Raw genomic sequence first — 27,808 nt, forward strand, 5'->3', positions numbered from 1 at the left:
CCACCGTGCATGTGCTGGTCTCTGAGACAGCTTTAGTTCTGTCTACCCCCAATCCGTCCCTGTGCCTTTATGTTTTATTTTTCAAATATTTATCCACTGCCCTTTCAAAGTCTATTATGGATTCCGTTTCCTCCACTGTTTCTTATAGAGCATTTCTTGACCCTACAACCCTCAGCATTAAACTTCTCTTTTAACCTTTCCATTCATTCTTTTAGTGTTAATCTTACATTTCTTCCTTCGAGTTACTGACTCACCAGGCATGGAAATAGTTTCCCCTGACTTACCTTATTGAAACTCTGACTTCCATCAGATCTCCTCTTCACCATCTCCTAACCGAAGTCTCTGATCCCTGGGATTGTTTCAGTGACTCTCCTGCACCCTTTCCATGGTCTTGACATTGTTCCAGAACTGGACACAATATTCGAACTGTGGCCAAACCAATAAATTACAAAAATCACCCCCAACTCTTATCAACTTGCAAATGATTTTTGGAACATCTACAAATGAAAATATCTTCGCCCCCTCTTCCCCCCCCCCACTGCTGCGATTGCCAGCTTCCCCCATTCTCAGGGCACCTGTGGATGATCTCCCTCTGTGACACAGGTGGCAGAAATCCTGCTGGGAATCTGTCGTTCGTGGACAATGAACCCTGATCTGGGGAAATGGGGCAGGGGTTGTGGTGGTTTCTAAGCCCAGACCAGGAATTGAATCCAGAACTTTCCTCATCGTGGAAAACACATTGAGCCATTGAGGGAGATATTGAATCTTTGCTGAAAATGTCTCCTTGGTCCTTGTTGAGTGGTTTGATAGAAGTGTAAAGAATAACTGAATGAGATAGTGTTCTGGGTGTTCTAGATCAATGCAGAGAAACTGGCCAGAACTTATGAAGATCAACTGCATGAAGTGAATAACAAAGTTGGAGAACTTCAGCGTCACGTCACTGATTTAACTTCGACCAAAGCAAAACTGCAGAGTCAGAACGGTAGGAAACCACAGCAGGGGAAGGGGTCGGGGGGGAGAGAGAGGGGTGGGGTGGGGGGGGAGAGGAGTGGGGTCTGGGGAGAGGGGGAGAGGGGGGGTTGGGAGGGGCCAGGGGGAGAGAGGGGTCAGGGGGCAGGAGAGGGGTCGGGGGGGAGGAGGGGGGAGAGGGATGGGGTGGGTGAGGGGGGAGAGAGGGGTTTGGGGGGGGGGAGAGGTGAGAAGACGTTCGGGGGGGAGGAGTTGGGGCGAGGGGGTGGGAGAGGGATGAGGGGTAAGACGGTGGGGGGTGAGGGGTAAGACGATGGAGGAGGGGGAGAGGAGTGTGGGGGGGAGGGTTTGGAGGGGAGAGGAGTGGAGGCGGGGGGGAAGACAGTCGGGTGGGAGAGGGGTCGGAGGGGTGAGGAGGAAAGAGGGGTGAACAAGACATGACTCCCCTTCGAAATCTCTCTGTTGAGCTGCGTGCCCTCAGTTAGGATGGTCTCGGGAGGGGCAGCAGGGGATGGGGCCGGAGGGTGATGGACTGGGGGTGGCAGTGGGCAGGACCGGAACCAATGTCCTAGGGGGAGTGTTTGCTAGTGCTGTTGGGGAGGATTTAAACTAATATGGCAGGGGGATGGGAACCAATGCAGGGAGACAGAGGGAAACAAAAAGGAGGCAAAAGCAAAAGACAGAAAGGAGATGAGGAAAAGTGGAGGGCAGAGAAACCCAAGGCAAAGAACAAAAAGGGCCACTGTACAGCAAAATTCTAAAAGGACAAAGGGTGTTAAAAAAACAAGCCTGAAGGCTTTGTGTCTTAATGCAAGGAGTATCCGCAATAAGGTGGATGAATTAATTGTGCAAATAGATGTTAACAAATATGATGTGATTGGGATTACGGAGACGTGGCTCCAGGATGATCAGGGCTGGGAACTCAACATTCAGGGGTATTCAACATTCAGGAAGGATAGAATAAAAGGAAAAGGAGGTGTGGTAGCATTGCTGGTTAAAGAGGAGATTAATGCAATAGTTAGGAAAGACATTAGCTTGGATGATGTGGAATCTATATGGGTAGAGCTGCAGAACACTAAAGGGCAAAAAACGTTAGTAGGAGTTGTGTACAGACCTCCAAACAGTAATAGGGATATTAGGGAGGGCATCAAACAGGAAATTAGGGGTGCATGCAATAAAGGTGTAGCAGTTATAATGGGTGACTTTAATATGCACATAGATTGGGCTAGCCAAACTGGAAGCAATACGGTGGAGGAGGATTTCCTGGAGTGCATAAGGGATGGTTTTCTAGACCAATATGTTGAGGAACCAACTAGGGGGGAGGCCATCTTAGACTGGGTGTTGTGTAATGAGAGAGGATTAATTAGCAATCTCATGGTGCGAGGCCCCTTGGGGAAGAGTGACCATAATATAGTGGAATTCTGCATTAGGATGGAGAATGAAACAGTTAATTCAGAGACCATGGTCCAGAACTTAAAGAAGAGTAACTTTGAAGGTATGAGGCGTGAATTGGCTAGGATAGATTGGCGAATGATACTTAGGGGGTTGACTGTGGATGGGCAATGGCAGACATTTAGAGACCGCATAGATGAATTACAACAATTGTACATTCCTGTCTGGCGTAAAAATAAAAAAGGGAAGGTGGCTCAACCGTGGCTATCAAGGGAAATCAGGGATAGTATTAAAGCCAAGGAAGTGTCATACAAATTGGCCAGAAATAGCAGCGAACCTGGGGACTGGGAGAAATTTAGAACTCAGCAGAGGAGGACAAAGGGTTTGATTAGGGCAGGGAAAATGGAGTACGAGAAGAAGCTTGCAGGGAATATTAAGGCGGATTGCAAAAGTTTCTATAGGTATGTGAAGAGAAAAAGGTTAGTAAAGACAAACGTAGGTCCCCTGCAGTCAGAATCAGGGGAAGTCATAACGGGGAACAAAGAAATGGCAGACCAATTGAACAAGTACTTTGGTTCGGTATTCACTAAGGAGGATACAAACAACCTTCCGGATATAAAAGGGGTCAGAGGGTCTAGTAAGGAGGGGGAACTGAGGGAAATCTTTATTAGTCGGGAAATTGTGTTGGGGAAATTGATGGGATTGAAGGCCGATAAATCCCCAGGGCCTGATGGACTGCATCCCAGAGTACTTAAGGAGGTGGCCTTGGAAATAGCGGATGCATTGACAGTCATTTTCCAACATTCCATTGACTCTGGATCAGTTCCTATGGAGTGGAGGGTAGCCAATGTAACCCCACTTTTTAAAAAAGGAGGGAGAGAAAACAGGGAATTATAGACCGGTCAGCCTGACCTCAGTAGTGGGTAAAATGATGGAATCAATTATTAAGGATGTTATAGCAGTGCATCTGGAAAATGGTGATATGATAGGTCCAAGTCAGCATGGATTTGTGAAAGGGAAATCATGCTTGACAAATCTTCTGGAATTTTTTGAGGATGTTTCCAGTAAAGTGGACAAAGGAGAACCAGTTGATGTGGTATAGTTGGACTTTCAGAAGGCTTTCGACAAGGTCCCACACAAGAGATTAATGTGCAAAGTTAAAGCACATGGGATTGGGGGTCGTGTGCTGACGTGGATTGAGAACTGGTTGTCAGACAGGAAGCAAAGAGTAGGAGTAAACGGGTACTTTTCAGAATGGCTAGTGGGGTACCGCAAGGTTCTGTGCTGGGGCCCCAGCTGTTTACACTGTACATTAATGATTTAGACGAGGGGATTAAATGCAGTATCTCCAAATTTGCGGATGACACTAAGTTGGGTGGCAGTGTGAGCTGCGAGGAGGATGCTATGAGGCTGCAGAGTGACTTGGATAGGTTAGATGATTGGGCAAATGCATGGCAGATGAAGTATAATGTGGATAAATGTGAGGTTATCCACTTTGGTGGTAAAAACAGAGAGACAGACTATTATCTGAATGGTGACAGATTAGGAAAAGGGAAGGTGCAACGAGACCTGGGTGTCATGGTACATCAGTCATTGAAGATTGGCATGCAGGTACAGCAGGCGGTTAAGAAAGCAAATGGCATGTTGGCCTTCATAGCGAGGGGATTTGAGTACAGGGGCAGGGAGGTGTTGCTGCAGTTGTACAGGGCCTTGGTGAGACCACACCTGGAGTATTGTGAACAGTTTTGGTCTCCTAACTTGAGGAAGGACATTCTTGCTATTGAGGGAGTGCAGCGAAGATTCACCAGACTGATTCCCGGGATGGCGGGACTGACCTATCAAGAAAGACTGAATCAACTGGGCTTGTATTCACTGGAGTTCAGAAGAATGAGAGGGGACCTCATGGAAACTTTTAAAATTCTGACGGGTTTAGACAGGTTAGATGCAGGAAGAATGTTCCCAATGTTGGGGAAGTCCAGAACCAGGGGTCACAGTCTGAGGATAAGGGGTAAGCCATTTAGGACCGAGATGAGGAGAAACTTCTTCACCCAGAGAGTGGTGAACCTGTGGAATTCTCTACCACAGAAAGTAGTTGAGGCCAATTCACTAAATATATTCAAAAGGGAGTTAGATGAAGTCCTTACTACTCGGGGGATCAAGGGTTATGGCGAGAAAGCAAGAAGGGTATACTGAAGTTTCATGTTCAGCCATGAACTCATTGAATGGTGGTGCAGGCTAGAAGGGCTGAATGGCCTGCTCCTGCACCTATTTTCTATGTTTCTAATGTTGGGCAGTAGGAGCCCATGACCGGGGATCGAAGGAATGGTCCCTGGAACAACGGCAAATCTCGCCCCGACTCCACGTCCCACTCAGGCCTCTGTTTAAAATCACAGTCAGCAACGCATCCATCTGCATATTTAAATGAGGGCCTTGGTTCCGCCCCGTTTCAGGGGAACAGTTAAAGTCGCTGACGGGGGGGAGGGAGGGAGGGGTGGTGTCTCGGGGGCCAGCCCATGCCCCTGGTGACACAGCAGGTGCTAACACTCGGGGAATTTGCACAGGGCTGCCCCGTAATGTCAGGTATTTGGCGGTGGAAATCCACGCCCAGTGATGGGGCTCAAACATGCAGCCTGTCTCCGTGGGGATATACTGGAGGCTTGGCCAACACCCTTGGAAGGGGAGGGCCACAAAGCATAAGCAGAGAAATCTGGCCACTTGATTTATTGTGTGTCCTTTAATCACTATCAGGGGAGTTCAGCCGACAAATGGAAGAAAAAGAAGCTCTAATCAACCAGCTGAGCCGAGGAAAGATTTCCTTCACACAAAGTATTGAAGAGTTGAGGAGACAGCTGGAGGAAGAGAATAAAGTAAGTTCACCAAAATGTCCGGTCGAGAAATGTCCACAGGAGTGGTAATCAGACAGAATCTGACACTAAGCCACATAAGTCAAGTGACCAAAAGCTGGGTCAAAGAGGTAAGTTTTAAGGAGTGTCTAAAAGGGGTCGAGAGGTTTAGGGAGGGAGCTCCAGAGATTGGGGCCCAGGCAACTGAAGGCACGGCCGCCAATGGTGGGGTGATTAAAAGCAGGGATGCTCAAGAGTCAGAGAAACAGAGTCCTGGAATATTGTAGAGATAGGGAGGGGCGAGACGATGGAGGGATTTGAACGTGAGGATGAAAATGTTAAAATCAAGATGTTGCCAGTCTGGGAGCCAATTTAGATTGGTGAGCACAGGGGTGATGGGTGAACGGGACTTGGTGCGAGTTAGAACACGGACAGCAGAGTTTGGATGAGTGCCAGTTTACAGAGGGTGGAGGATGGGAGGCCGGCCAGGAGAGCACAGGAATAGTCGAGTCTAGAGGTAACAAAGGCACGGATGAGAGTTTCAGCAGCGGATGAGCTGAGGGAGGGTCGGAGACGGGAGATGTTACGGAGCTGAGAATAGGCGGACTAAGTGAGTGGGCAGTGAGGTCGCAGATGGAGTATAATGTGGGTAAATGTGAGGTCATTCACTCTGGTAGGAAGAATAGAAAAACAGATTTTTTTTTAAATGGTGAGAAACTTTTAAATGTTGGTGTTCAGAGAGGTTTGGGTGTCCTTGGGCAGAACACAGAAAGCGAGCAAGCAATAAGGAAGGCAAAAGGCATGTTGGCCTTTATTGGAAGGGAGTTGGAGTATAAGTGTAAGGAAGTCGTGCTAGAATTGTACAGGGCCTTGGTGAGACCATACCTGGAGTACTGTGCACAGTTTTGGTCTCCTTATCTAAGGAAGGATATACTTGTCTTAAGGCAGTACAACGAAGGTTCACCAGACTGATTCCTGGAGTGAGAGGGTTGTCCTATGAGGAGAGATTGAGTAGAATGGGCCGATACTCTCTGGAGTTTAGAAGAATGAGAGGTGATCTGATTGAAACACACCAGATTCTGAGGGGGATTGACAGGGTAGATGCAGGGAGGAAGTTTTCCCCCGGGCTGGGGAGTCTAGAACCAGGGGGCACAGTCTCAGGATAAGAGGTCGGCCATTTAGGACTGAGATGGGGAGGAATTCTTCACTCAGAGGGTTGTGAATATTTGGAATTCTCTGTCGTTCAGTATATTCAAGGCTGAGATAGATAGATTTTTGGACTCGAGGGGAATCAAGGGATATAGAGATCGGGTAGGAAAGTGGAGTTGAGGTTGAAGATCAGCCGTGATCGTATTGAATGGCGGAGCAGGCTCGAGGGGCCGTACGGCCTACTCCTGCTCCTAATTCTTGGAGAGGATATGGGGTCAGAAGCTCAGCTCAGGGTCAAATAGGATGCCGAAGTTGCAAACAGTCTAGTTCAGCCTCGGACTTCGGCCAGGAAGAGGACTGGAGTCAGTGGCTCGGGAACGGAATTTGTGACGGGGACCAAAGACAATGGGCTCGAAATTCCCTTTATAATGCCGCCTGTTAGCACCGGTGTTAGGCGGCTAACAGATGGTAAAGGCCTACGGTCGGTGCTAAGTGCCGTCCACGGCTCAGGAGAAATTCGGTCAGCTCTTTGGTGGAGGGGCCAAGAGGTAACGCTGTGCCCTCTAACGGCACCCACGCGGTGACATCATCCAGCGTGCAACGCCCCCTGTGCGCTGCTCCCGCGATATTTGGTTTGTACAGACGCCTGAAGGCAAGGTGTTTGTATCGCCTGGGAAATCACCGTGCTTGGGTGTATTCACCTAGAGATTGTCAGTTTTTTTTTCTTTCTTTATTTCATCATTAGTTGTAACAGTGGCGAAGTTCGTGTATCGGTCGGCGAAGTTCGTGTATCGGTCGGCGAAGTTCGTGTATCGGTCGGCGACGTTCGTGTACCGGCCGGGGACGTTCGTGTACCGGCCGGGGAAGTTTGTTGTTTTTTTCGCTCTTCCCTTTTCTTCTTGTTTTTCAGCCAGCATGATGGCCGCCTCCCGATACGAAATTCAGTCGGCCTCCTGAGCTCCCGCCCAAGGATGAGTGTGCAATGCCACTTTTTAGCGCTGCTCTCATATCTTTGGGTGTAAAAACTGAATTTTGAGGCTGCACGCAATGGCTGGTGGTAACATCAGCACTCAGGCAGAGACACCGCCTCAAAACGGCGGGACCCAATTTCAACCCCAATTACCTTAGTCTTTCAAATGTTTAATTGGAGGAAATGATCCAGTACTGGACAATGAATTGTGAGTGCCTGAGCCCCATTCTGTCTTCGCCCGCAATTCGCACAGCCAAACGTTGGCTGGCAATCACTGGAACCCTGGCCAGTTGTTACTCCCCCAATGCACGGCTGATGTCACAGGCTGTCGTGCTTCAATCAGCTGATCAACATAGACTTGGTCTGAATCTGAGATCTTGCTGATGTTTCGGACTCAATACCACATAGAACAGTGACATTAGCCCTAAGCCACCGGGAAAACTGATTGGTTTATATTGCGTCTGTCCAGAACCACACCTCTCTGTGTAAGTCATGGTGTCGCAGATGAACTAAAGCCACCAGCACAGCCCATGTTTCAGTCCAGAAATGTTTGATTTTGTTTGTGTTTACATCAAAGACCAAGAATGCTTTGGCTCACACTCTGCACGCTTCCCGACACGATTGTGACCTTCTGAGAGAACAGTACGAGGAGGAGCAGGAGGCGAAGGCAGAGCTACAGCGGGCGCTGTCCAAGGCCAACGCAGAGGTGGCACAATGGAGGAACAAATATGAAACTGACGCAATCCAGAGAACGGAGGAACTGGAGGAGGCAAAGTACGTGCTTTAACCTTGATCAGGAACACTGGAAATAGCTTATTTCCTCACTGAGGTTGCGATGTTATTCTCTCATCTCCTTGTCCTCGCAACATTATCATAGAATGGGGCGATAGTCAACACTGAGGAGCACATTAATAAACTTGCAGAATGGGCATGTATTTGGCAAATGAAGTTCAACTCCGACAAATGTGAGGTATTACATTTTGGTAGAAAGAATAGGGAGGTCACTTATTACTTGGAGGGTGGAGTCTAGGTGGGGTAGAGGAACAAAGGGACCTCGGGTACAAATACACAAATCACTAAAAGGTTGTGATGCAGGTTAGCAAGACCATAAAAAAGCAAACTCAGAATTAGGGTTTATTTCTAGAGCTATAAAATTGAGAAGTAGGGAAGTTATGCTAAACCTGTATCGAACCTTGGTTAGACCATAACTAGAGTAAAAGGTTAGAGTATATAGCGCTTTTCACGACCACCAGACGTCTCAAACCACTTTACAGCCAATGAAGTACTTTTGGCATATAGTCACTGTTGTAATGTGGGTAATGCAGCAGCCAATTTGTGCACAGCAAGCTCCCACAAACAGCAATGTGATAATGACCAGATAATTTGTTTTTTGTTATGCTGATTGAGGGATAAATATTGACCAGGACACCAGGGATAACTCCCCTGCTCTTTTTCGAAGTAGTGCCATGGAATCTTTTTATGTCCACCTGAGGGGGCAGCTGGGACCTCGATTTAACATCTCATCTGAAAGATGCCATGTCCGACAGTGCAGCGCTCCCTCAGTACCGCCCCTCCGACAGTGCAGCGCTCCCTCAGTACCGCCCCTCCGACAGTGCAGCGCTCCCTCAGTACCGCCCCTCCGACAGTGCAGCGCTCCCTCAGTACTGCCTCTCCGACAGTACAGCGCTCCCTCAGTACTGCCCCTCCGACAGTGCAGCGCTCCCTCAGTACTGCTCCTCCGACAGTGCAGCGCTCCCTCAGTACTGCACTGGAGTGTCAGCCTAGATTATTGTGCTCAAGTTCCTGGAGTGGGACTTAAACTCTCAAACTTCTGACTCCGAGGCGAGGGTGCTGTCCACTGAGCCACGGCTGACGGAGTGCTGCGTACAGTTGTGGTCGCCATATTATAAAAAATATATAGAGGCACTGGCGAGGGTGCAGAGAAGATTTACAAGGATGATACCAGAAATGTGAGGGTATATACATCAGGAAAGGATGAACAGGCTGGGTCTCTTTTCTTGTGGAAAAAAGAAGGCTGAGGGGTGACCTCATAGAGGTATTTAAAATGATGAAAGGTTTTGATCGAGTGGATACAGAGAATGTTTCCACTTGTGGGGAGGAGCATAACTAGAGGCCATCAATATAAGATAGTCACCCAGAAATCCAATGGGGAATTCAGAAGAAAGTTCTTTACCCAGAGAGTGGTGAGAATGTGGAACTCGCTACCACAGGGAGGGGTTGAAGCGAATAGTATCGATGTATTTAAAGGGAGGCTGGACAAACACATGGGGGAGAAGGGAATAGATTTAGATGGGGAAAGACGGGAGGATGCTGGAGTGGAACATGGACTGGTTGGGCCGGATGGTCTGTTTCGGTGCCGTATAAACCGATGTAATCCTGTGACTGATGCAACATGGAAGGAGAACCTTCGGCCCATCGCGCCTGTGCCAGCTCTTTGGTAAAGCCACCCAATTCGGCCCACTCCCCACTTGTTCCCCATTACCCGAACAATTTTCCCCCTCAGAAAGTTACTATTGAATCTGCTTCCACCATCCTTTCAGGCAGCGCCTTCCCGATCAACAACTCGATGTGTTTTTTAAAAAAAAATTCTTGTTTAGCCCTGGATTTTTTGCTAACCGCCTTCAATCTGTGTCCTCTGGTTACCGAGCCTTCTGCCCCTGGGAACATTTCTCTTCATTTACTCGATCTGAACACCTCTAGTAAATCTTCCCACAACCCCCTCTACTCTAAGGAGAACAACCCCAGCTTCTCCAGTCTCTCCCCGTAACTGAGGTCCCTCATCCCTGGGACCATTCTGGTCAATCTCCCCTGCACCCTCTCCAATAGTAAAGCTATTTCTGATGTTAGATCAATTGATGTTGGAATTAATTATTAAAGATGAAATAGCAGCGTATTTGGAAAGCAGTGACAGGATCAGTCCAAGTCAGCATGGATTTATGAAAGGGAAATCATGCTTGACAAACCTTCTGGAATTTTTTGAGAATGTAACTAGTAGAGTGGACAAGGGAGAACCAGTGTATGTGATGTATTTGGACTTTCAAAAGGCTTTTGACAAGGTCCCACACAAGAGATTGGTGTGCGAAATCAAAGCACATGGTATTGGGGGTAATGTACTGACGTGGATAGAGAACTGGTTGGCAGACAGGAAGCAGAGAGTCGGGATAAATGGGTCCTTTTCAGAATGGGAGGCAGTGACTAGTGGGGTGCCGCAAGGTTTAGTGCTGGGACCCCAGCTCTTTACAATATACATCAATGATTTGGATGAAGGAATTGAGTGTAATATCTCCAAGTTTGCAGATGACACTAAACTGGGTGGCGGTGTGAGCTGTGAGGAGGATGCTAAGAGGCTGCAGGGTGACTTGGACAGGTTAGGTGAGTGGGCAAATGCATGGCAGGTGCAGTATAATGTGGATAAATGTGAGGTTATCCACTTTGGGGGCAAAAACACGAAGACAGAATATTATCTGAATGGTGACAGATTAGGAAAAGGGGAGGTGCAACGAGACCTGGGTGTCATGGTACATCAGTCATTGAAAGTTGGCATGCAGGTACAGCAGGCGGTGAAGAAGCCAAATGGCATGTTGGCCTTCATAGCTAGGGCATTTGAGTATAGGAGCAGGGAGGTCTTACTGCAGTTGTATAGGGTCTTGGTGAGGCCTCACCTGGAATATTGTGTTCAATTTTGGTCTCCTAATCTGAGGAAGGACGCTCTTGCTATTGAGGGAGTGCAGCGAAGGTTCACCAGACTGATTCCCGGGATGGCCGGCCTGACATATGAGGAGAGACTGGATCAACAGGGCCTTCATACATTGGAGTTTAGAAGGATGAGAGGGGATCTCATAGAAACGTATAAGATTCTGACGGGACTGGACAGGTTAGATGCGGGTAGATTGTTCCCGATGTTGGGAAAGTCCAGAACCAGGGGACAGAGTCTTAGGATAAGGGGTAGGCCATTTATCTGAGATGAGGAGAAACTTCTTCACTCAGAGAGTTGTTAACCTGTGGAATTCCCTACCACAGAGAGTTGTTGATGCCAGTTCATTGGATATATTCAAGAGGGAGTTAGATATGGCCCTTACGGCTAAAGGGATCAAGGAGTATGTAGAGAGAGCAGGAAAGGGGTACTGAGGGAATGATCAGCCATGATCTTATTGAATGGTGGTGCAGGCTAGAAGAGCCGAATGGCCTACTCCTGCATCTATTTTCTATGCTTCTATGTTTCTAGATTTATTTCTCTAATATCTGTGTCACAGCACGCAAGCTAAAAACAAGCAAAACCACAGAACCTGGAGACAGAACTTTCTTTGGACCCGTTGCAAGTCTAAAAGTTAAAATGATTGGACAGATATACTCAGCAACGTAAACTCTTGCAGAGTCCGAACCCCCAACCCCCCATCCAACCCGACCCCCCCCCAACCCAACCTCCCCCAACCAACCCTCCCCCAACCCAACCCGACACCCCCTCCCACACCCCAATCCGACCCCCCCAAGCAAACCTCCTCCCAACCCGACCCGACACCCCCTCCCACACCCCAACCTCTCCCCCCCCAACCCAACCTCTCCCATCCCGACCCCCCCAACCACCCAATCCGACCCCCCCAACCAACCCTCCTACCCCCCCCCAACCCAAATGCTCCCAACTCCCCGACCCCCCCTCAACCCAACGCCCACAACCATTGATTGAATTTTTCAAGGAGGTAACCAGGAGGGTCGATGAGGGCAGTGCGTGCGATGTAATGTATATGGATTTTAGCAAAGCTTTTGATAAGGTCCCACGTGGCAGACTAGTCATGAAGGTAAAAGCCTATGGGATCCAGGGCAAAGTGGCAAGTTGGATCCAAAATTGGCTCAGAGGCAGGAAGCAAAGGGTAATGGTTGATGGGTGTTTTTGTGACTGGAAGGACGTTTCTAGTGGGGTTCCGCAGGGCTCGGTACTGGGTCCCTTGCTTTTTGTGGTATATATCAATGACTTGGAGTTAAATGTTGGGGATATGATTAAGAAGTCAGAACAGTGGCAAATGGAATTCAATCCGGATAAGTGTGAGGTAATACATTTGGGGAGGTCTAACAAGGCAAGGGAATACACATTAACTGAGAAGTGTAGAGGAACAGAGGGACCTTGGAGTGCAGGTCCACAGATCCCTGAAGGTAGCAGGCCAGGTAGATAAGGTGGTTAAGAAGGCATATGGAATACTTGCCTTTATAAGTCAAGACGTGGAATACAAGAGCAGGGAGGTTATGCTTGAACTGTATAAAACATTGGTTAGGCTGCAGTTGGAATACTGTGTGCAGTTCTGGTCACCACATTACAGGAAAGATGTGATTGCACTGGAAAGGATGCAGAGGAAATTTACAAGAATCTTGCCTGAACTGGAGAATTTTGGCTATGAAAAAAGATTGGAGATGCTGGATCTGTTTTCCTCGGAACAGAGGAGGCTGAGGGGGCACATGATTGAGGTGTATAAAATTATGAGGAGCCTGGATAGAATGGATAGGAAGGACCTGTTTTCCTTGGCAGAGGGGTCAATAACCAGGGGAGATAGATTTAAAGTAATTGGTAGGAGGATTTGAGTGGAATTTTTTTCACCCAGAGGGTGGTGGGGGTCTGGAACTCACTGCCTGAAAGGGTGGTAGAGGCAGAAACCCTCACCACATTTAAAAAGTACTTGGAATATGCACTTGAAGTGCCGTAACCCACAGGGCTACGGACCCAGAGCTGGAAAGTGGGATTAGGCTGGGTAGCTCTTGGTCGGCTGGCCCGGACACGATGGGCCGAATGGCCTCCTTCCGTGCTGTAAATTTCTATAATTCTATAAACCTAATCAAATGACTCAATCTTCACCGACCTGCTTTTAGGTTAAGAAGCTGTACTTTATTACAGATCAGGAACTAGTAGAACCCTCTGAGAAACGCTTTCAGTAAACGTGATGGCATGCGACAAAGTGCAAAGATACAAAACTGAGCCAGGAAGAGATCTTGTGGTGCACCTAGCCTGTCCCACTCAGCTGTGATACCGTGTGCCTCTCGGTACAGACACCCTTCCCCACTCGTGCCATGGAATCTCCTGGGAGAGGCAAAAAGATAAAAACCAGGGCAATTAGGGGAAAGAATGTGGAAAATTCCTCTGTGACCCCCTTAGGTGATCGAAACCAGGAGTGTCCCCTGGTCCTGATAACGTTACCAGGAACTGACCTCCTGTACAAGGATATATCCTCTCCAGCCAGAAACAGCTCCAGCTCTCGCTCAAAGCAATTCAGTGAATCAGCGTTCACCACACGAGCTGCCAGCCTGTCCCAAAAACCTGTTATTCTCTGGGAAGCTCCCTGCTGACTAGTTTTGTACAGGGATGCATAAGTCATACAGCAAGTCATTGCATACCACAACATGCAGAACCTGAAGTGTAATACACGGCCAGATCTTGTTGGCAATGGCCCAAAGCAGGAGACTGGCCCGTGTCCCACTGCATTGGGTAATCCCGCTCGGGATCACACGAGAATAAAATACTGTGGATGCTGGAAGTCTGAAATAAAAGCAGAAAATGCTGCAAATGCTCAGCAAGTCAGGCAGCATCTGTGGAGGGAGAAACTGAGTTAATGTTTCAGATTGATGGGACAGCGTTACACCTGCCCTGGGAGTGTTTGATGGGACAGTGTAGAGGGAGCTTTACTCTGTATCTAACCCCCTGTACCTGCCCTGGGAGTGTTTGATGGGACAGTGTAGAGGAAGCTTTACTCTGTATCTAACCCCCTGTACCTGCCCTGGGAGTGTTTGATGGGACAGTGTAGAGGGAGCTTTACTCTGTATCTAACCCCGTGCTGTACCTGCCCTGGGAGTGTTTGATGGGACAGTGTAGAGGGAGCTTTACTCTGTATCTAACCCCCTGTACCTGCCCTGGGAGTGTTTGATGGGACAGTGTAGAGGGAGCTTTACTCTGTATCTAACCCCGTGCTGTACCTGCCCTGGGAGTGTTTGATGGGACAGTGTAGAGGGAGCTTTACTCTGTATCTAACCCCGTGCTGTACCTGCCCTGGGAGTGTTTGACGGGACAGTGTAGAGGGAGCTTTACTCTGTATCTAACCCCCTGTACCTGCCCTGGGAGTGTTTGATGGGACAATGTAGAGGGAGCTTTACTCTGTATCTAACCCCCTGTACCTGCCCTGGGAGTGTTTGATGGGACAGTGTAGAGGGAGCTTTACTCTATATCTAATCTGTGCCCTGGGAGTGTTTGACAGGATACTGGATGCTTGAAGTGAATAACTCATCCCCTTAATAAGCGTCAGGAATTAACCTGATTCACCCGATTCCTGATTATAGGAAGAAGTTGGCTATCCGTCTCCAAGAAGCAGAGGAGGCGGTGGAAGCGGTAAACGCCAAGTGCTCCTCGCTGGACAAGACCAAGCATCGTCTGCAGACAGAAATCGAGGATTTGACGATCGACCTGGAGAGAGCAAATTCAGCAGCTATTGCATTTGACAAGAAGCAACGCAACTTCGACAAGACGATCTCTGACTGGAAGCAGAAGTTCGAGGAGTCTCAGGCTGAGCTAGAGGCCTCACAGAAGGAGGCCCGTAGCCTGAGCACTGAGCTCTTTAAACTGAAGAATGCCTACGAGGAGTCACTGGACCACCTGGAGACCCTCAAACGAGAGAACAAGAACCTTCAAGGTATATTAGAAACGTAGAAAATAGGTGCAGGAGTAGGCCATTCGGCCCTTCGAGCCTGCACCGCCATTCAGTAGATCATGGCTGATCATTCAACCTCAGTACCCCTTTCCTGCTTTCTCTCCATACCCCTTGATCCCTTTGGCCGTCAGGGCCATATCTAACTCCCTTTTGAATATATCTAACGAACTGCCTTCAACAACTCTCTGCGGCAGGGAATTCCACAGGGTAACAACTCTCTGAGTGAAGAAGTTTCTCCTCATCTCGGTCCTAAATGGCTTACCCCTTATTCTTAGACTATGTCCCCTGGTTCTGGAACGCCCCAGCAACGGAAACATTCTTCCTGCCTCTAACCTGTCCAGTCCCATCAGAATTTTATATGTTTCTATGAGAGCCCCTCTCATTCTCCTAAACTCCAATGCATACAAGCCCAGTTAATCCAGTCTCTCCTCATATGTCAGTCCTGCCATCCCGGGAATCAATCTGGTGAACCTTCGCTGCACTCCCTCAATAGCAAGAACATCCTTCCTCAGATTAGGAGACCAAAACTGAAACACAATATTCCAGGTGTATCACCAAGGCCCTGCACAACTGCAGTAAGACCTCACTGCTCCTATACTCAAATCCTTTTGCCGCCAAAGTGGATAACCTCACATTTATCCACATTATACTGCATCTGCCATGCATTTGCCCACTCACCTAACCTGTCCAAGTCACCCTGCAGCCTCTTAGCATCCTCCTCACAGCTCACACCACCGCCCAGCTTAGTGTCATCTGCAAACTTGGAGATATTACATTCAATTCCTTCATCTAAATCATTGATGTATATTGTAAATAGCTGGGGTCCCAGCACTGAACCCTGCAGCATCCCAATAGTCACTGCCTGCCATTCTGAAAAGGACCCATTTATTCCGACTCTCTGCTTCCTGTCTGTCAACCAGTTCTCTATCCACGTCAGTACATTACCCCCAATATCACCGGCCTTGGCCTGGGATACACCTTCTGTAGCTCAGACGTACCAATGATATTACTGTACTCGGTGATCTCCTGTAGCAATGGGTATGTGGAGGTCAAAAGCAAGTGGAGTCTTTGGGTGAAGTGGGTTAGAGGTGGGTTGGAGCAGAGGATTTCCTCTAGGTTCTACAGCCCTAGTGATGGGAGGGTGTAATTACAGTGTGCCAAGTTTACATAGGATTCTCCATTTTAATGTGGATATGGGAAAATTGACACAAAATGATGACAGAAGTGTGACAACGGAGTAATGTTCCATAGACAAGAAGTGTGAACGCATAATATTTTTAAATAGATTGTTGAATATAAACTCACTATTGTTAAACTACTGATTAATTAATGATCTAATAGTAAAGGATCCTCAAGGGAAGAGTGATCATGGAAACATAGAAAATAGGTGCAGGAGTAGGCCATTCGGCCCTTCGAGCCTGCTCCACCATTCAATAAGATCATGGCTGATCATGCGACTTTAGTACCCCTTTCCTGCTTTCTCTCCATACCCCTTGATCCCTTTAGCCGTAAGGGCCACATCTAACTCCCTTTTGAATATATCTAACGAACTGGCATCATCAACTTTCTGCGGTAGAGAATTCCACAGGTTCACAATTCTCTGAGTGAAGAAGTTTCTCCTCATCTCGGTCCTAAATGGTTTACCCCTTATCCTTAGACTGTGACCCCTGGTTCTGGACTTCCCTAACATAGGGAACATTCTTCCTGCATCTAACCTGTCCAGTCCCGTCAGAATTTTATATGTTTCTATGAGATCCCCTCTCATTCTTCTAAATTCCAGTGAATACAGGCCCAGTCGATCCAGTCTTTCTTCATATGTCAGTCCTGCCATCCCGGGAATCAGTCTGGTGAACCTTCGCTGCACTCCCTCAATAGCAAGAACGTCCTTCCTCAGATTAGGAGACCAAAACTGTAAACAATATTCCAGGTGAGGCGTCACTAAGGCCTTGTACAACTGCAGTAAGACCTCCCTGCTCCTATACTCACATCCCCTAGCTATGAAGGCCAACATACCATTTGCCTTCTTCACCGCCTGCTGTACCCGCATGCCAACTTTCAATGACTGATATACCATGACACCCAGGTCTCATTGCACCTCCCCTTTTCCTAATCTGTCACCAGTCAGATAATATTCTGCCTTCCTCTTTTTGCCACCAAAGTGGATAACCTCACATTTATCCACATTATACTGCATCTGCCATGCATTTGCCCACTCACCTACCTGTCCAAGTCACCCTGCAGCCTCTTAGCATGGTAGAATTCCAAATTCAGTTTGAGGATGTGAAACCCAGCTCTCTAACTAGTGTTCTGAACTTAAATAAAGGCAATTACAAAGGTATGAAGGTGGAGCTGGCTAGAATGGACTGGGAAAATAGATTAAAGGGTAAGACGGTAGAAAAGCAATGGCAAACATTTAAGGAGATATTTCACAACTCTCTGCAAAGATATATTCCAGTGAGAAAGAAAGACTCTTAAGAGAAGGATGAACCATCCGTGGCTAACTATGGAAGTAAAGGATGGTATCAAATTGAAAACAACGGCATACAATGTTGCAAAGAATAGTGAAAGGCCAGAGGATTGGGAAATTTGTAGAAACCAGCAAAGGACAACTAAAAAAAAAAAAATAAAGGGAGGGGGTGGTTCTGGAATTGGTTTTGGAGAATGAAGCGCGGCAGGTGGAAGGGGTATCAATGGGAGAGCATTTTGGTGCCAGTGATCATAATTCAGTAAGATTTAGGGTAGTTATTGGAAAAGGACAAACGTTGACCAGGAATAAAAGTTCTCAATTGAGGTAAAGGCAATTTTGCTGAGCTGAGATGGGATTTGGCCAAAGTGGACTGGAAACAGCTACTTGTTGGTAAATCAGTGTCAGAGCAGTGGGAGGTATTCAAGGAGATCCGGAGGGTACAGAGCAAATATGTTCCCTTTAAAAAAAAACTGTGGGGCTAACAAATCGAGAGCCCCCTGGATGTCAAGGGACATACAGGGGGAGATAAAGAAAAAAAGGAAGCTTCTGACAGATACCGAGAACTCAACACTGCAGAAACTCTCGGAGTAGAAGTGGTGCAAGGGTGGAATTAAAAAAGATATCAGGAAATCAAAGAGCACATGAAAGAATGTTGGCAAGTAAAATCAGGGAAAACACAAAGATGTTTTATAAATACATTGAGAGCAAGAGGATAACTAGAGAAAGAGTGGGGCCTATTATAGACCATAAAGGAAATCTGTGGGTAGAATTGTTAATGAATACTTTGCATCCGTTTTCACAACAGAGAGGGGCAATGCAGACTTTGCAATGAGGGAGGAGGAATGTGAAATATTAGACGAGATAAACATAGTGAGAGAGGAAGTATTATGGGGCTTAGCAGCTTGGAAAGAGAATAAATACCAGGCCCGGATGAAATGCAACCCAGACTGTTAAGAGAAGCAAAAGAGGAAATAGCAGAGGCTCTGATCATCATTTTCCAATTCTCACTGGCTACAGGTGTGGTGATGGAGGACTGAAGGACTGCGAGTGTTGTACCTTTGTTTAAAAAGGGAGAAAGGGATAGACCGAGTAATTACAGGCCAGTCAGCCTAACCTCGGCAGTGGGAAAATTATTGGAAAAAATCCTGAGACACAGGATAAATCTTCATTTGGAAAGGCATGGACTAATCAAGGACAGTCAGCATGGATTTGTCAAGGGAAGGTCGTGTCTAACTAACTTGATTGAATTTTTCGAGGAGGTAACCAGGAGGGTCGATGAGGGTAGTGCGTTTGATGTAGTGTATATGGATTTTAGCAAGGCTTGTGATAAGGTCCCACATGGCAGACTGGTCATCAGGACATAAGAAATAGTAGCAGGAGTCGGTCATACGGCCCCTCGAGCCTGCTCCGCCATTTAATACGAGCATGGCTGATCCAATCATGGACTCAGGTCCAATTCCCTGCCTGTTCCCCATAACTCCTTATTCCCTTATCGGTTAAGAAACTGTCTATCTCTGTCTTAAATTTATTCAATGTCCCAGCTTCCACAGCTCTCTGAGGCAGCGAATTCCACAGATCCACAACCCTCAGAGAAGAAATTTCTCCTCATCTCTGTTTTAAATGGGCGGCCCCTTATTCTAAGATTATGCCCTCTAGTTCTAGTCTCCCCTATCAGTGGAAACATCCTCTCTGCATCCATCTTGTCAAGCCCCCTCATAATCTTATACGTTTCGATAAGATCACCTCTCATTCTTCTGAATTCCAATGTGTAGAGGCCCAACCTACTAAACCTTTCTTCATGTCAACTCCCTCATCTCCGAAATCAACCTAATGAACCTTCCCTGAACAGCCTCCAAAGCAAGTATATCCTTTCTTAAATATGGAAACCAAAACTGTACGCAGTATTCCAGGTTTGGCCTCACCAATACCCTGTATAACTGTAGCAAGACTTCCCTGCTTTTATATTCCACCCCCTTTGCAATAAAGGCCAAGATTCCATTGGCCTTCCTGATCACTTGCTGTACCTGCATACTAACCTTTTGTGTTTTATGCACCAGGACCCCCAGGTCCTGCTGTACTGCAGCACTTTGCAATTTTTCTCCATTTGAATAATAACTTGCTCTTTGATTTTTTTCTGCCAAAGTGCATGACCTCACACTTTGCAACATTATACTCCGTTTGCCAAATATTTGCCCGCTCACTTAGCCTGTCTATGTCCTTTTGCAGGTTTTTTGTGTCCTCCTCACACTTTGCTTTTCCTCCCATCTTTTTATCGTCAGCAAACTTGGCTACGTTACACCTGATGGGCTGCATCCCAGAGTACTTAAGGAAGTGGCCCTAGAAATAGTGGATGCATTGGTGATCATTTTCCAACATTCTATTGACTCTGGATTAGTCCCGATGGACTGGAGGGTAGCTAATGTAACACCACTTTTTAAAAAAAAAGGAAGGAGAGAGAAACGGGTAATTATAGACTGGTTAGCCTGACATCAGTAGTGGGAAAAATGTTGGAATCAGTTATTAAAGATGAAATAGCAGAGCATTTGGAAAGCAGTGACAGGATCGGTCCAAGTCAGCATGGATTTATGAAAGGGAAATCATGCTTGACAAATCTTCTAGAATTTTTTGAGGATGTAACTAGTAGAGTAGACAAGGGAGAACCAATGGATGTGCTGTATTTGGACTTTCAAAAGGCTTTTGACAAGGTCCCACACAAAAGATTAGTGTGCAAAATTAAAGCACATGGTATTGGGGGTAATGCATTGACATGGATAGAGAACTGGTTGGCAGACAGGAAGCAGAGAGTCGGAATAAATGGGTCCTTTTCAGAATGGCAGGCAGTGACTAGTGGGGTACCGCAGGGCTCGGTGCTGGGACCCCAGCTATTTACAATATACATTACTGATTTAGATGAAGGAATTGAATGTAATATCTCCAAGTTTGCAGATGACACTAAGCTGGGTGGTGGTGTGAGCTGTGAGGAGGATGCTAAGAGGCTGCAGGATGACTTGGACAGGTTAGATGAGTAGGCAAATGCATGGCAGATGCAGTATAATGTGGATAAATGTGAGGTTATCCACTTTGGTGGCAAAAAGAGGAAGGCAGAATATTATCTGAATGGTGACAGATTAGGAAAAGGGGAGGTGCAACGAGACCTGGGTGTCATGGTACATCAGTCATTGAAAGTTGGCAAGCAGGTACAGCAGGCGGTGAAGAAAGCAAATGGCACGTTGGCCTTCCTAGCGAGGGGATTTGAGTATAGGAGCAGGGAGGTCTTACTGCAGTTGTACAGGGCCTTAGTGAGGCCACACGTGGAATATTGTGTACAGTTTTAGTCTCCTAATCTGAGGAAGGCGTTCTTGCTATTGAGGGAGTGCAGCGAAGGTTCACCAGACTGATTCCCGGGATGGCATGACTGACATATGAGGAGAGACTGGATCGACTGGGCCTATATCCACTGGAGTTTAGAAGAATGAGAGGGAATCTCATAGAAACATACAAAATTCTGATGAGATTGGACAGGTTAGAGGCAGAAATAATGTTCCCGATGTTGGGGAAATCCAGAACCAGAGGTCACAGTCTAAGGATAAGGGGTAAGCCATTTAGGACCGAGATGAGGAGAAACTTCTTCACTCAGAGAGTTGTGAACCTGTGGAATTCTCTACCGCAGAAAGTTGTTGAGGCCAGTTCGTTAGATATATTCAAAAAGGAGTTGGATATGGCCCTTATAGCTAAAGGGATCAAGGGGTATGGAGAGAAAGCAGGAAAGGGTTACTGAGGTTGAATGATCAGCCATGATCTTATTGAATGATGGTGCAGGCTCAAAGGGCCGAATGGCCTACTCCTGCACCTATTTTCTATGTTTCAATGGTCCTTTCATCCAAGTCGTTAATATAGATTGTAAATAGTTGAGGTCCCAGCACTGATCCCTGCAGCACCCCACTAGTTACAGATTGCCAACCTGAGAATGAACCATTTATCCCGACTCTCTGTTTTTCTGTTAGTTAGCCAATCCTCTATCCATGCTAATATAGTACCCCCAACCCCATGAACTTTTATCTTGTGCAGTAACCTTTTATGTGGCACCTTGTCAAATGCCTTCTGGAAGTCCAAATACACATCCGTTGGTTCCCCTTTATCCACCCTGTTCATTACATCCTCAAAGAATTCCAACAAATTTGTCAAACATGACTTCCCCTTCATAAATCCATGCTAACTCTGCCTGACCAAATTTTGCTTTTCCAAATGTCCTGCTACTGCTTCTTTAATAATGGACTCCAACATTTTCCCAACCACAGATGTTAGGCTAACTGGTCTATAGTTTCCTGCTTTTTGTCTGCCTCCTTTTTTAAATAGGGACGTTATATTTGCAGTTTTCCAATCTGCTGGGACCTCCCCAGAATCCAGGGAATTTTGGTAAATTACAACCAATGCATCCACTATCCCTGCCGCTACTTCTCTTAAGACCCCAGGATGCAAGCCATCAGGTCCAGGGGATTTATCTGCCTTTAGTCCCATTATCTTACTGAGTACCACCTCTTTAGTGATTGTGATTGTGTTAAGTTCCTCCCCCCACCTATAGCTCCTTGACTATCCACTGTTGGGATATTGTTAGTGTCCTCTACCGTAAAGACTGATACAAAATATTTGTTCAGAGTTTCTGCCATCTCCATGTTCCCCATCACTAATTCCCCGGTCTCATCCTCTAAGGGACCAACATTTACTTTAGCCACTCTTTTCCTTTTTATATACCTGTAGAAACTCTTGCTATCTTTTTATATTTTGTGCTAGTTTACTTTCATAGTCTATCTTCCCTTTCTTAATCATTTTCTTAATAATTTTATTTAGTCATTCTTTGCTGGCTTCTAAAAGCTTCCCAGTCTTCTGTCCTCCCACTAGTTTTGGCCACTTTGTCTGCCCTTGTTTTTAATTGGATACCGTCCTTTATTTCTTTAGTTAGCCACAGATGGCTATCTTTTCTTTTACACCCTTTCCTCCTCACTAGAATATATTTTTCTTGAAAGTTATGAAATATCTCCTTTAATGTACACCACTGTTCATCAATCATCCTACAATTTGGCCAACTCTGCCCTCATACATTCATAGTCACCTTTATTTAAGCTTAGTACGCTGGTTTGAGATCCAACTTTCTCACCCTCCATCTGAATTTGAAATTCAACCATGCTATGGTCACTCATTCCGAGGGGATCCTTTACTAGGAGATTGTTTATTAATCCTGTCTCATTACACACAGGACCAGATCTAAGATAGCCTGCCCCCTGGTTGGTTCCGTTACATACTGCTCAAGGAACCCGTCCCTGATACACTCTATGATACACTCTTCCTCAAGGCTACCCTGACCAATTTGATTTGTCCAATCAATATGGAGGTTAAAATCACCCATGATTATTGCTGTTCCCTTTTTACAAGCCCCCACTATTTCCTGGTTTATGCTCCGACCAACAGAGTTGCTACTGTTAGGGGGCCTATAGACTACGCCCACCTTTGAGCTTTTAGGTTTCTGCTCACCTGAACCCGCCACGCCCCCCCCCCCCACTAATGACCCACTGGTCATGGAAGTAACAGCCCCATGGGATCCAGGGCAAAGTGACAAGTTGGATCGAAAATTGGCTCGGAGGCAGGAGCAAAGGGTAATGGTTTATTGGTGTTTTTGTGACTGGAAGAATGTTTCCAGTGGGGCCGCAATGTGGGAGGACCAGTAGTGAGGGAGTGCTGCACTGTCGGAGGGGCAGTACTGAAGGAGTGCTGCACTGTTGGAGGGGCAGTACTGAGGGAGCGCTGCACTGTTGGAGGGGCAGTACCGAGGGAGCGCTGCACTGTCGGAGGGCAGTACTGAGGGAGCGCCGCACTGTCGGAGGGTCAGTACTGAGGGATCGCTGCTGTGTCGAAACCAACATTCCTCCCTCAAGCAACAGCAGCAAAAATAAAGAACTGGTTGTTAACTGGAGACCTCCACTCTCCCTCAGTACTGCTCCTCTGATAGTGCTGCACTCTGTCAGTGGTGTGACTGGGAGGGTTGGGCTCAATTACAGGCTCGGGTCACGAGTGGGTCTCGAACCCACGACATTTGAACTGAACAAGAGAGCCATTCCTTGGGGCATCATGGGAGCTTAAATTACTGTTTATTGGAATCTCAGATTGTGTTTTATGTGATGACAGATGAGATCACAGACCTGACTGACCAGATCAGCGAAAGCAGCAAGAGCATTCACGAGCTGGAGAAAATGAAAAAGAGCCTGGAGCAGGAGAAGAGCGAGGTGCAGAGTGCATTGGCCGAGGCAGAGGTGGGTCATCCAGGATTCCAGCCAGAGCTGGAGAGTAATTGTGACGGGAAACATTGTTCGCCTTCACCCGAGCCCCGAATCTGCTAGACAGATTGGGAGCAACATGGAGAAAATAACTGCATGGATGAGTTGTGAGAAACCGAAGCTAGTCGTATTGAGTGTGTAATTGTGTAAAGCACCACCATGTGACAGTGGCCAATTTATTACAAGCTGCTTGTTGATTGGGCAGCGGTGGTGTCGGCCAGCACAGCAGGTCTCCAGTCGTCCTTGCCACTGGACCAAGACCTCGCTCTGTCAAGCCCGTGTGGTGGCTGGTGTGCAACGGCCACCCCACGTTAAACAAATCCACCTACAGGCATCTTCTGCCCTTTGAAAGTCATTGAAACACCTGTGAGCACATCTTTTTTTGGTATGAAGAGCATCACCCTCGTCACTAGGGACTGCCCTGTAGAAGTAGTTGATGTTGTGGTTTATGGGATGGGTCTGAGCTTCAGATTCCGGAACTGCTCATTATGATCTATCTTACACTTTTGTAAAATTACAAAGCCAATTTAAATTGACATTACTCTGGATTTGGTGAAGCTGTGAAATCGGTTACACTTGTCTCAACCTCCACAACCCAGCCACAGTCAGGATCACAATCCATAATCTGCAGGATCTCAGACGTGAGTCTGCACTCCACCAGTTCTTCCCTAACTTTCTCGCTGGGCCATCATCTTAAAGAATGTCTTTAAATGGAGCTGTTCTATTCCCATCACATTATCTGCTCTTTTCTCGAAAAGGCTGAGGGGTGACCTAATCAATGACTTCAAAATTATAAAAGGTTTCAATTGGGTCGATGTAGACAAGATGTTTCCACTTCTGGAGGAGACCAGAACTAGGGGGCCATCAATATAAGACAGTCGCTAATAAATCCAATGGAGAATTCAGGAGAAACTTCTTTACCCAGAGAGTGATGAGATTGTGGAACTCGCTGTAACAGGGAGGGGTTGAGGCAAATAGTATCGATGCATTTAGGGGGAAGCTGGATAAACACATGGGGGAGAAAGGGATATGGTGATAGAGTGAGATGGAGGGGTGGGAGGGGGCTGGTGTGGAGAATAAACATCGGCACGGAGCGGGGGGCCGAATGGCCTGTTTCTGTGTGTACTCAGTGTAGGTCACCCACCAAAAGGAAATCGTGACCTACACTAAGTGCCCATCACTGACACTTGCTCTAAAACTGTTTCCAGGGTGCTTCTGCTCTCTGCTGGTGTGAAAGTTTGAATTTCATAAGAAATAGGAATAGGAGACCATTCGGCCCCTCGAGTCTGCTCCGTCATTCAATAAGATCATGGCTGATCTGATCATGGACTCAGCTCCACTTCCCTGCCTGCTCCCCATAACCCTTTACTCCCTTGTCGCTCAAAAATCTGTTTAACTCCGTCTTAAATATATTCAGTGACCCAGCCTCCACAGCTCTCTGGGGCAGAGAATTTCATAGATTTACAACCCTCAGAGAAGAAATTTTTCCTCATCTCAGTCTCAGAATAAGGGGCCGCCCATTTAAAACTATGTCCCCTAGTTTTAGTTTCCCCTATGAGTGGAAATATCCTCTCTGCATCCACCTTGTCGAGCCCCCTCATTATCTTATGTTTCAATAAGATCACCTCTCATTCTTCTGAACTCCAATGAGTAGAGGTACAACCTACTCAACCTATCTTCATAAGTCAACCCCCTCATCTCTGGAATCAACCTAGTGAACCTTCTCTGAACAGCCTCCAATGCAAGTATATCCTTCCTTAAATACGGAGACCAAAACTGTATGCAGTATTCTAGGTGTGGCCTCACCAATACCCTGTACAGTTGTAGCAGGACTTCTCTGCTTTTATACTCTATCCCCCTTACAATAAAGGCCAACATTCCATTGGCCTTTCTGATTACTTGCTGTACCTGCATACTAACCTTTTGTATTTCATGCACAAGGACCCCCAGGTCCCTCTGTACTGTGGCACTTTGCAATTTTTCTCCACTTAAATTATAATTTGCTTTTCTATTATTTCTGCCAAAGTGGATACCCTCACATTTTCCCACATTATACTACATCTCCCAAATTTTTGCCCACTCATTTAGCCTGTCTGTATCGTTTGCAGATTTTTGTGTCCTCCTCACAATTTACTTTCCCACCCATCTTTGTATCATCAGCAAACTTAGCTACATTACACTCGGTCCCTTCATCCAAGTCATTAATATAGATTGTGAATAGTTGGGGTCCCAGCACTGATCCCTGCAGTACCCCACTAGTTACTGTTTGCCAACTGGAAAATGACCCATTTATCCCAACTCTCTGTTTTCTGTTAGTTAGCCAATCCTCTATCCATGTTAATATATTACCCCCAACCCCGTGAACTTTTATCTTGTGCAGTAACCTCAAATGTGGCACCTTATCGAATGCCCTCTGGAAATCCAAATACACCACATCCACTGGTTCCCCCTTATCCACCCTGCTCGTTACATCCTCAAAGAACTCCAGCAAGTTTGTCAAACATGATTTCCCTTTCATAAATCCATGTTGACTCTGCTTGATTGAATCATGCTTTTCCAAATGTCCTGCTACTGCGTCCTTAATAATGGACTCCAGCATTTTCCCAACGACAGATGTTAGGCTAACTGGTCTATAATTTCCTGCTTTTTGTCTGCCTCCTTTTTTAAATACATTTGCCGTTTTCATGCTCTGAAAGTTTCTCCTCTCCCTAAACTTGTTCAATTTTGAGGAAGCTCAATTTGAAAACTCAAGAACAGCAAGAACTTCAACTGTTCGCAAATCACTTAGTGCAGTCGAAATTTAATTTAATTTAAATCAACTTACTGTCTGACAATCCAAGTGAAAACTCCCATGTTCCAAACACTTTAGTTTGATACCCAGGGACCTAGCGTGAGCTTGTGCCTCAGTACCAGTGAGCTGGGCCATGACTAACCAGAGCTTGTTACATAGAAACCTTGATTGACAGGCTTTTATTTTTTTCCCAGGGTGCCCTTGAGCACGAGGAAAGTAAAACTCTGAGGATCCAACTCGAACTCGTACAGATCAAAGCTGAGATTGAACGAAAACTGGCAGAAAAGGATGAGGAAATTGAAAACCTACGGTGAGCTGAAAGGTTTTGTTACTATATTATTATTCACCTTCTGGCACTCTAAGGGTAAAAGCAAATTGGTCAAACAGTCAAAAGCTAAGAAATGTTAACAGGAAACAGTGACATTTGCCCATCTCAGCAATCACCTGACTTACCTGCAATCCTCTCTCTCCAGAACCAGTTACCCCTCCACACTCACTCCCTGAGCTGAGCTCCCCCAACACCCCTCCTTAGTCCCAAGTCCCTAACTAGCTTTTGGCCCCTGGGATCTGAACTCTTTGCCATAATCAACAATTAGCTACAAAATCTTGAAAACATCTATTGTACCAATTCAAGAGTCTCCTTTATTTCAAACAATGATGGTGGACAATCCAGCAAGTAACCTGGAGCGTCTCCAAGAATATTTCAATCCTCACCATGATGGAGCCCAGTGGAAGAGCAAGTTAAAGAGTTTGCAAACATCTTCAGCCAGGAGTGGTGAGTGGATGATCCAATTTTGCCTCCTGCTTCTGAGGTCCCAACATCAGAGATCCCAGTGTCCAGCTATTTCTGGTCACTCCACACGATATCAAAAACAGCTGAGTGCACTGAACACAGTAAAGGTCATGGGCCAAGACAAGATCCCAGCTGTAGTGTGGACTATCAGTGTACCAGAGATAGTCGCTTCCCCAGTGCAGCTGCCTCATTGGCATCAACCTGACAATTGTCCACGTATGTCCTGTCCACAAGAAACCAGAGCTAACTTTCTTAACTGTTCCTCATCACGTTATTTGCTTAGATGAAAGCACAGATTACATCCTTCATCGAATTGGGAAGATTTCTGGATTCTCCACACTGTCTATTTTCAATCATGTACTAATGTATTCTTGAAATAATTTGAGAGCTGGAAGCAGTGCC

At 46.6% G+C, this 27,808-nt stretch overlaps 1 protein-coding gene across 3 annotated transcripts in view; it reads left to right on the forward strand.

The window, feature by feature from the left end:
• LOC139277687 (myosin-7-like) overlaps positions 1–27,808 on the forward strand; it is a 200,988-nt gene that overhangs the window by 162,342 nt on the left and 10,838 nt on the right. For all 3 annotated transcript variants that reach the window (XM_070896516.1, XM_070896514.1, XM_070896515.1), the window contains 6 exons: positions 856–982; positions 5,110–5,228; positions 7,901–8,097; positions 14,659–15,008; positions 23,674–23,798; positions 26,808–26,923. In XM_070896516.1, the coding sequence (XP_070752617.1) occupies positions 856–982; positions 5,110–5,228; positions 7,901–8,097; positions 14,659–15,008; positions 23,674–23,798; positions 26,808–26,923 (1,034 nt within the window). The remainder of the gene's footprint in view (positions 1–855; positions 983–5,109; positions 5,229–7,900; positions 8,098–14,658; positions 15,009–23,673; positions 23,799–26,807; positions 26,924–27,808) is intronic.

This window comes from Pristiophorus japonicus, chromosome 12, assembly GCF_044704955.1.
Source record: "Pristiophorus japonicus isolate sPriJap1 chromosome 12, sPriJap1.hap1, whole genome shotgun sequence".
NCBI classification, from domain to species: Eukaryota; Metazoa; Chordata; class Chondrichthyes; family Pristiophoridae; genus Pristiophorus; species Pristiophorus japonicus.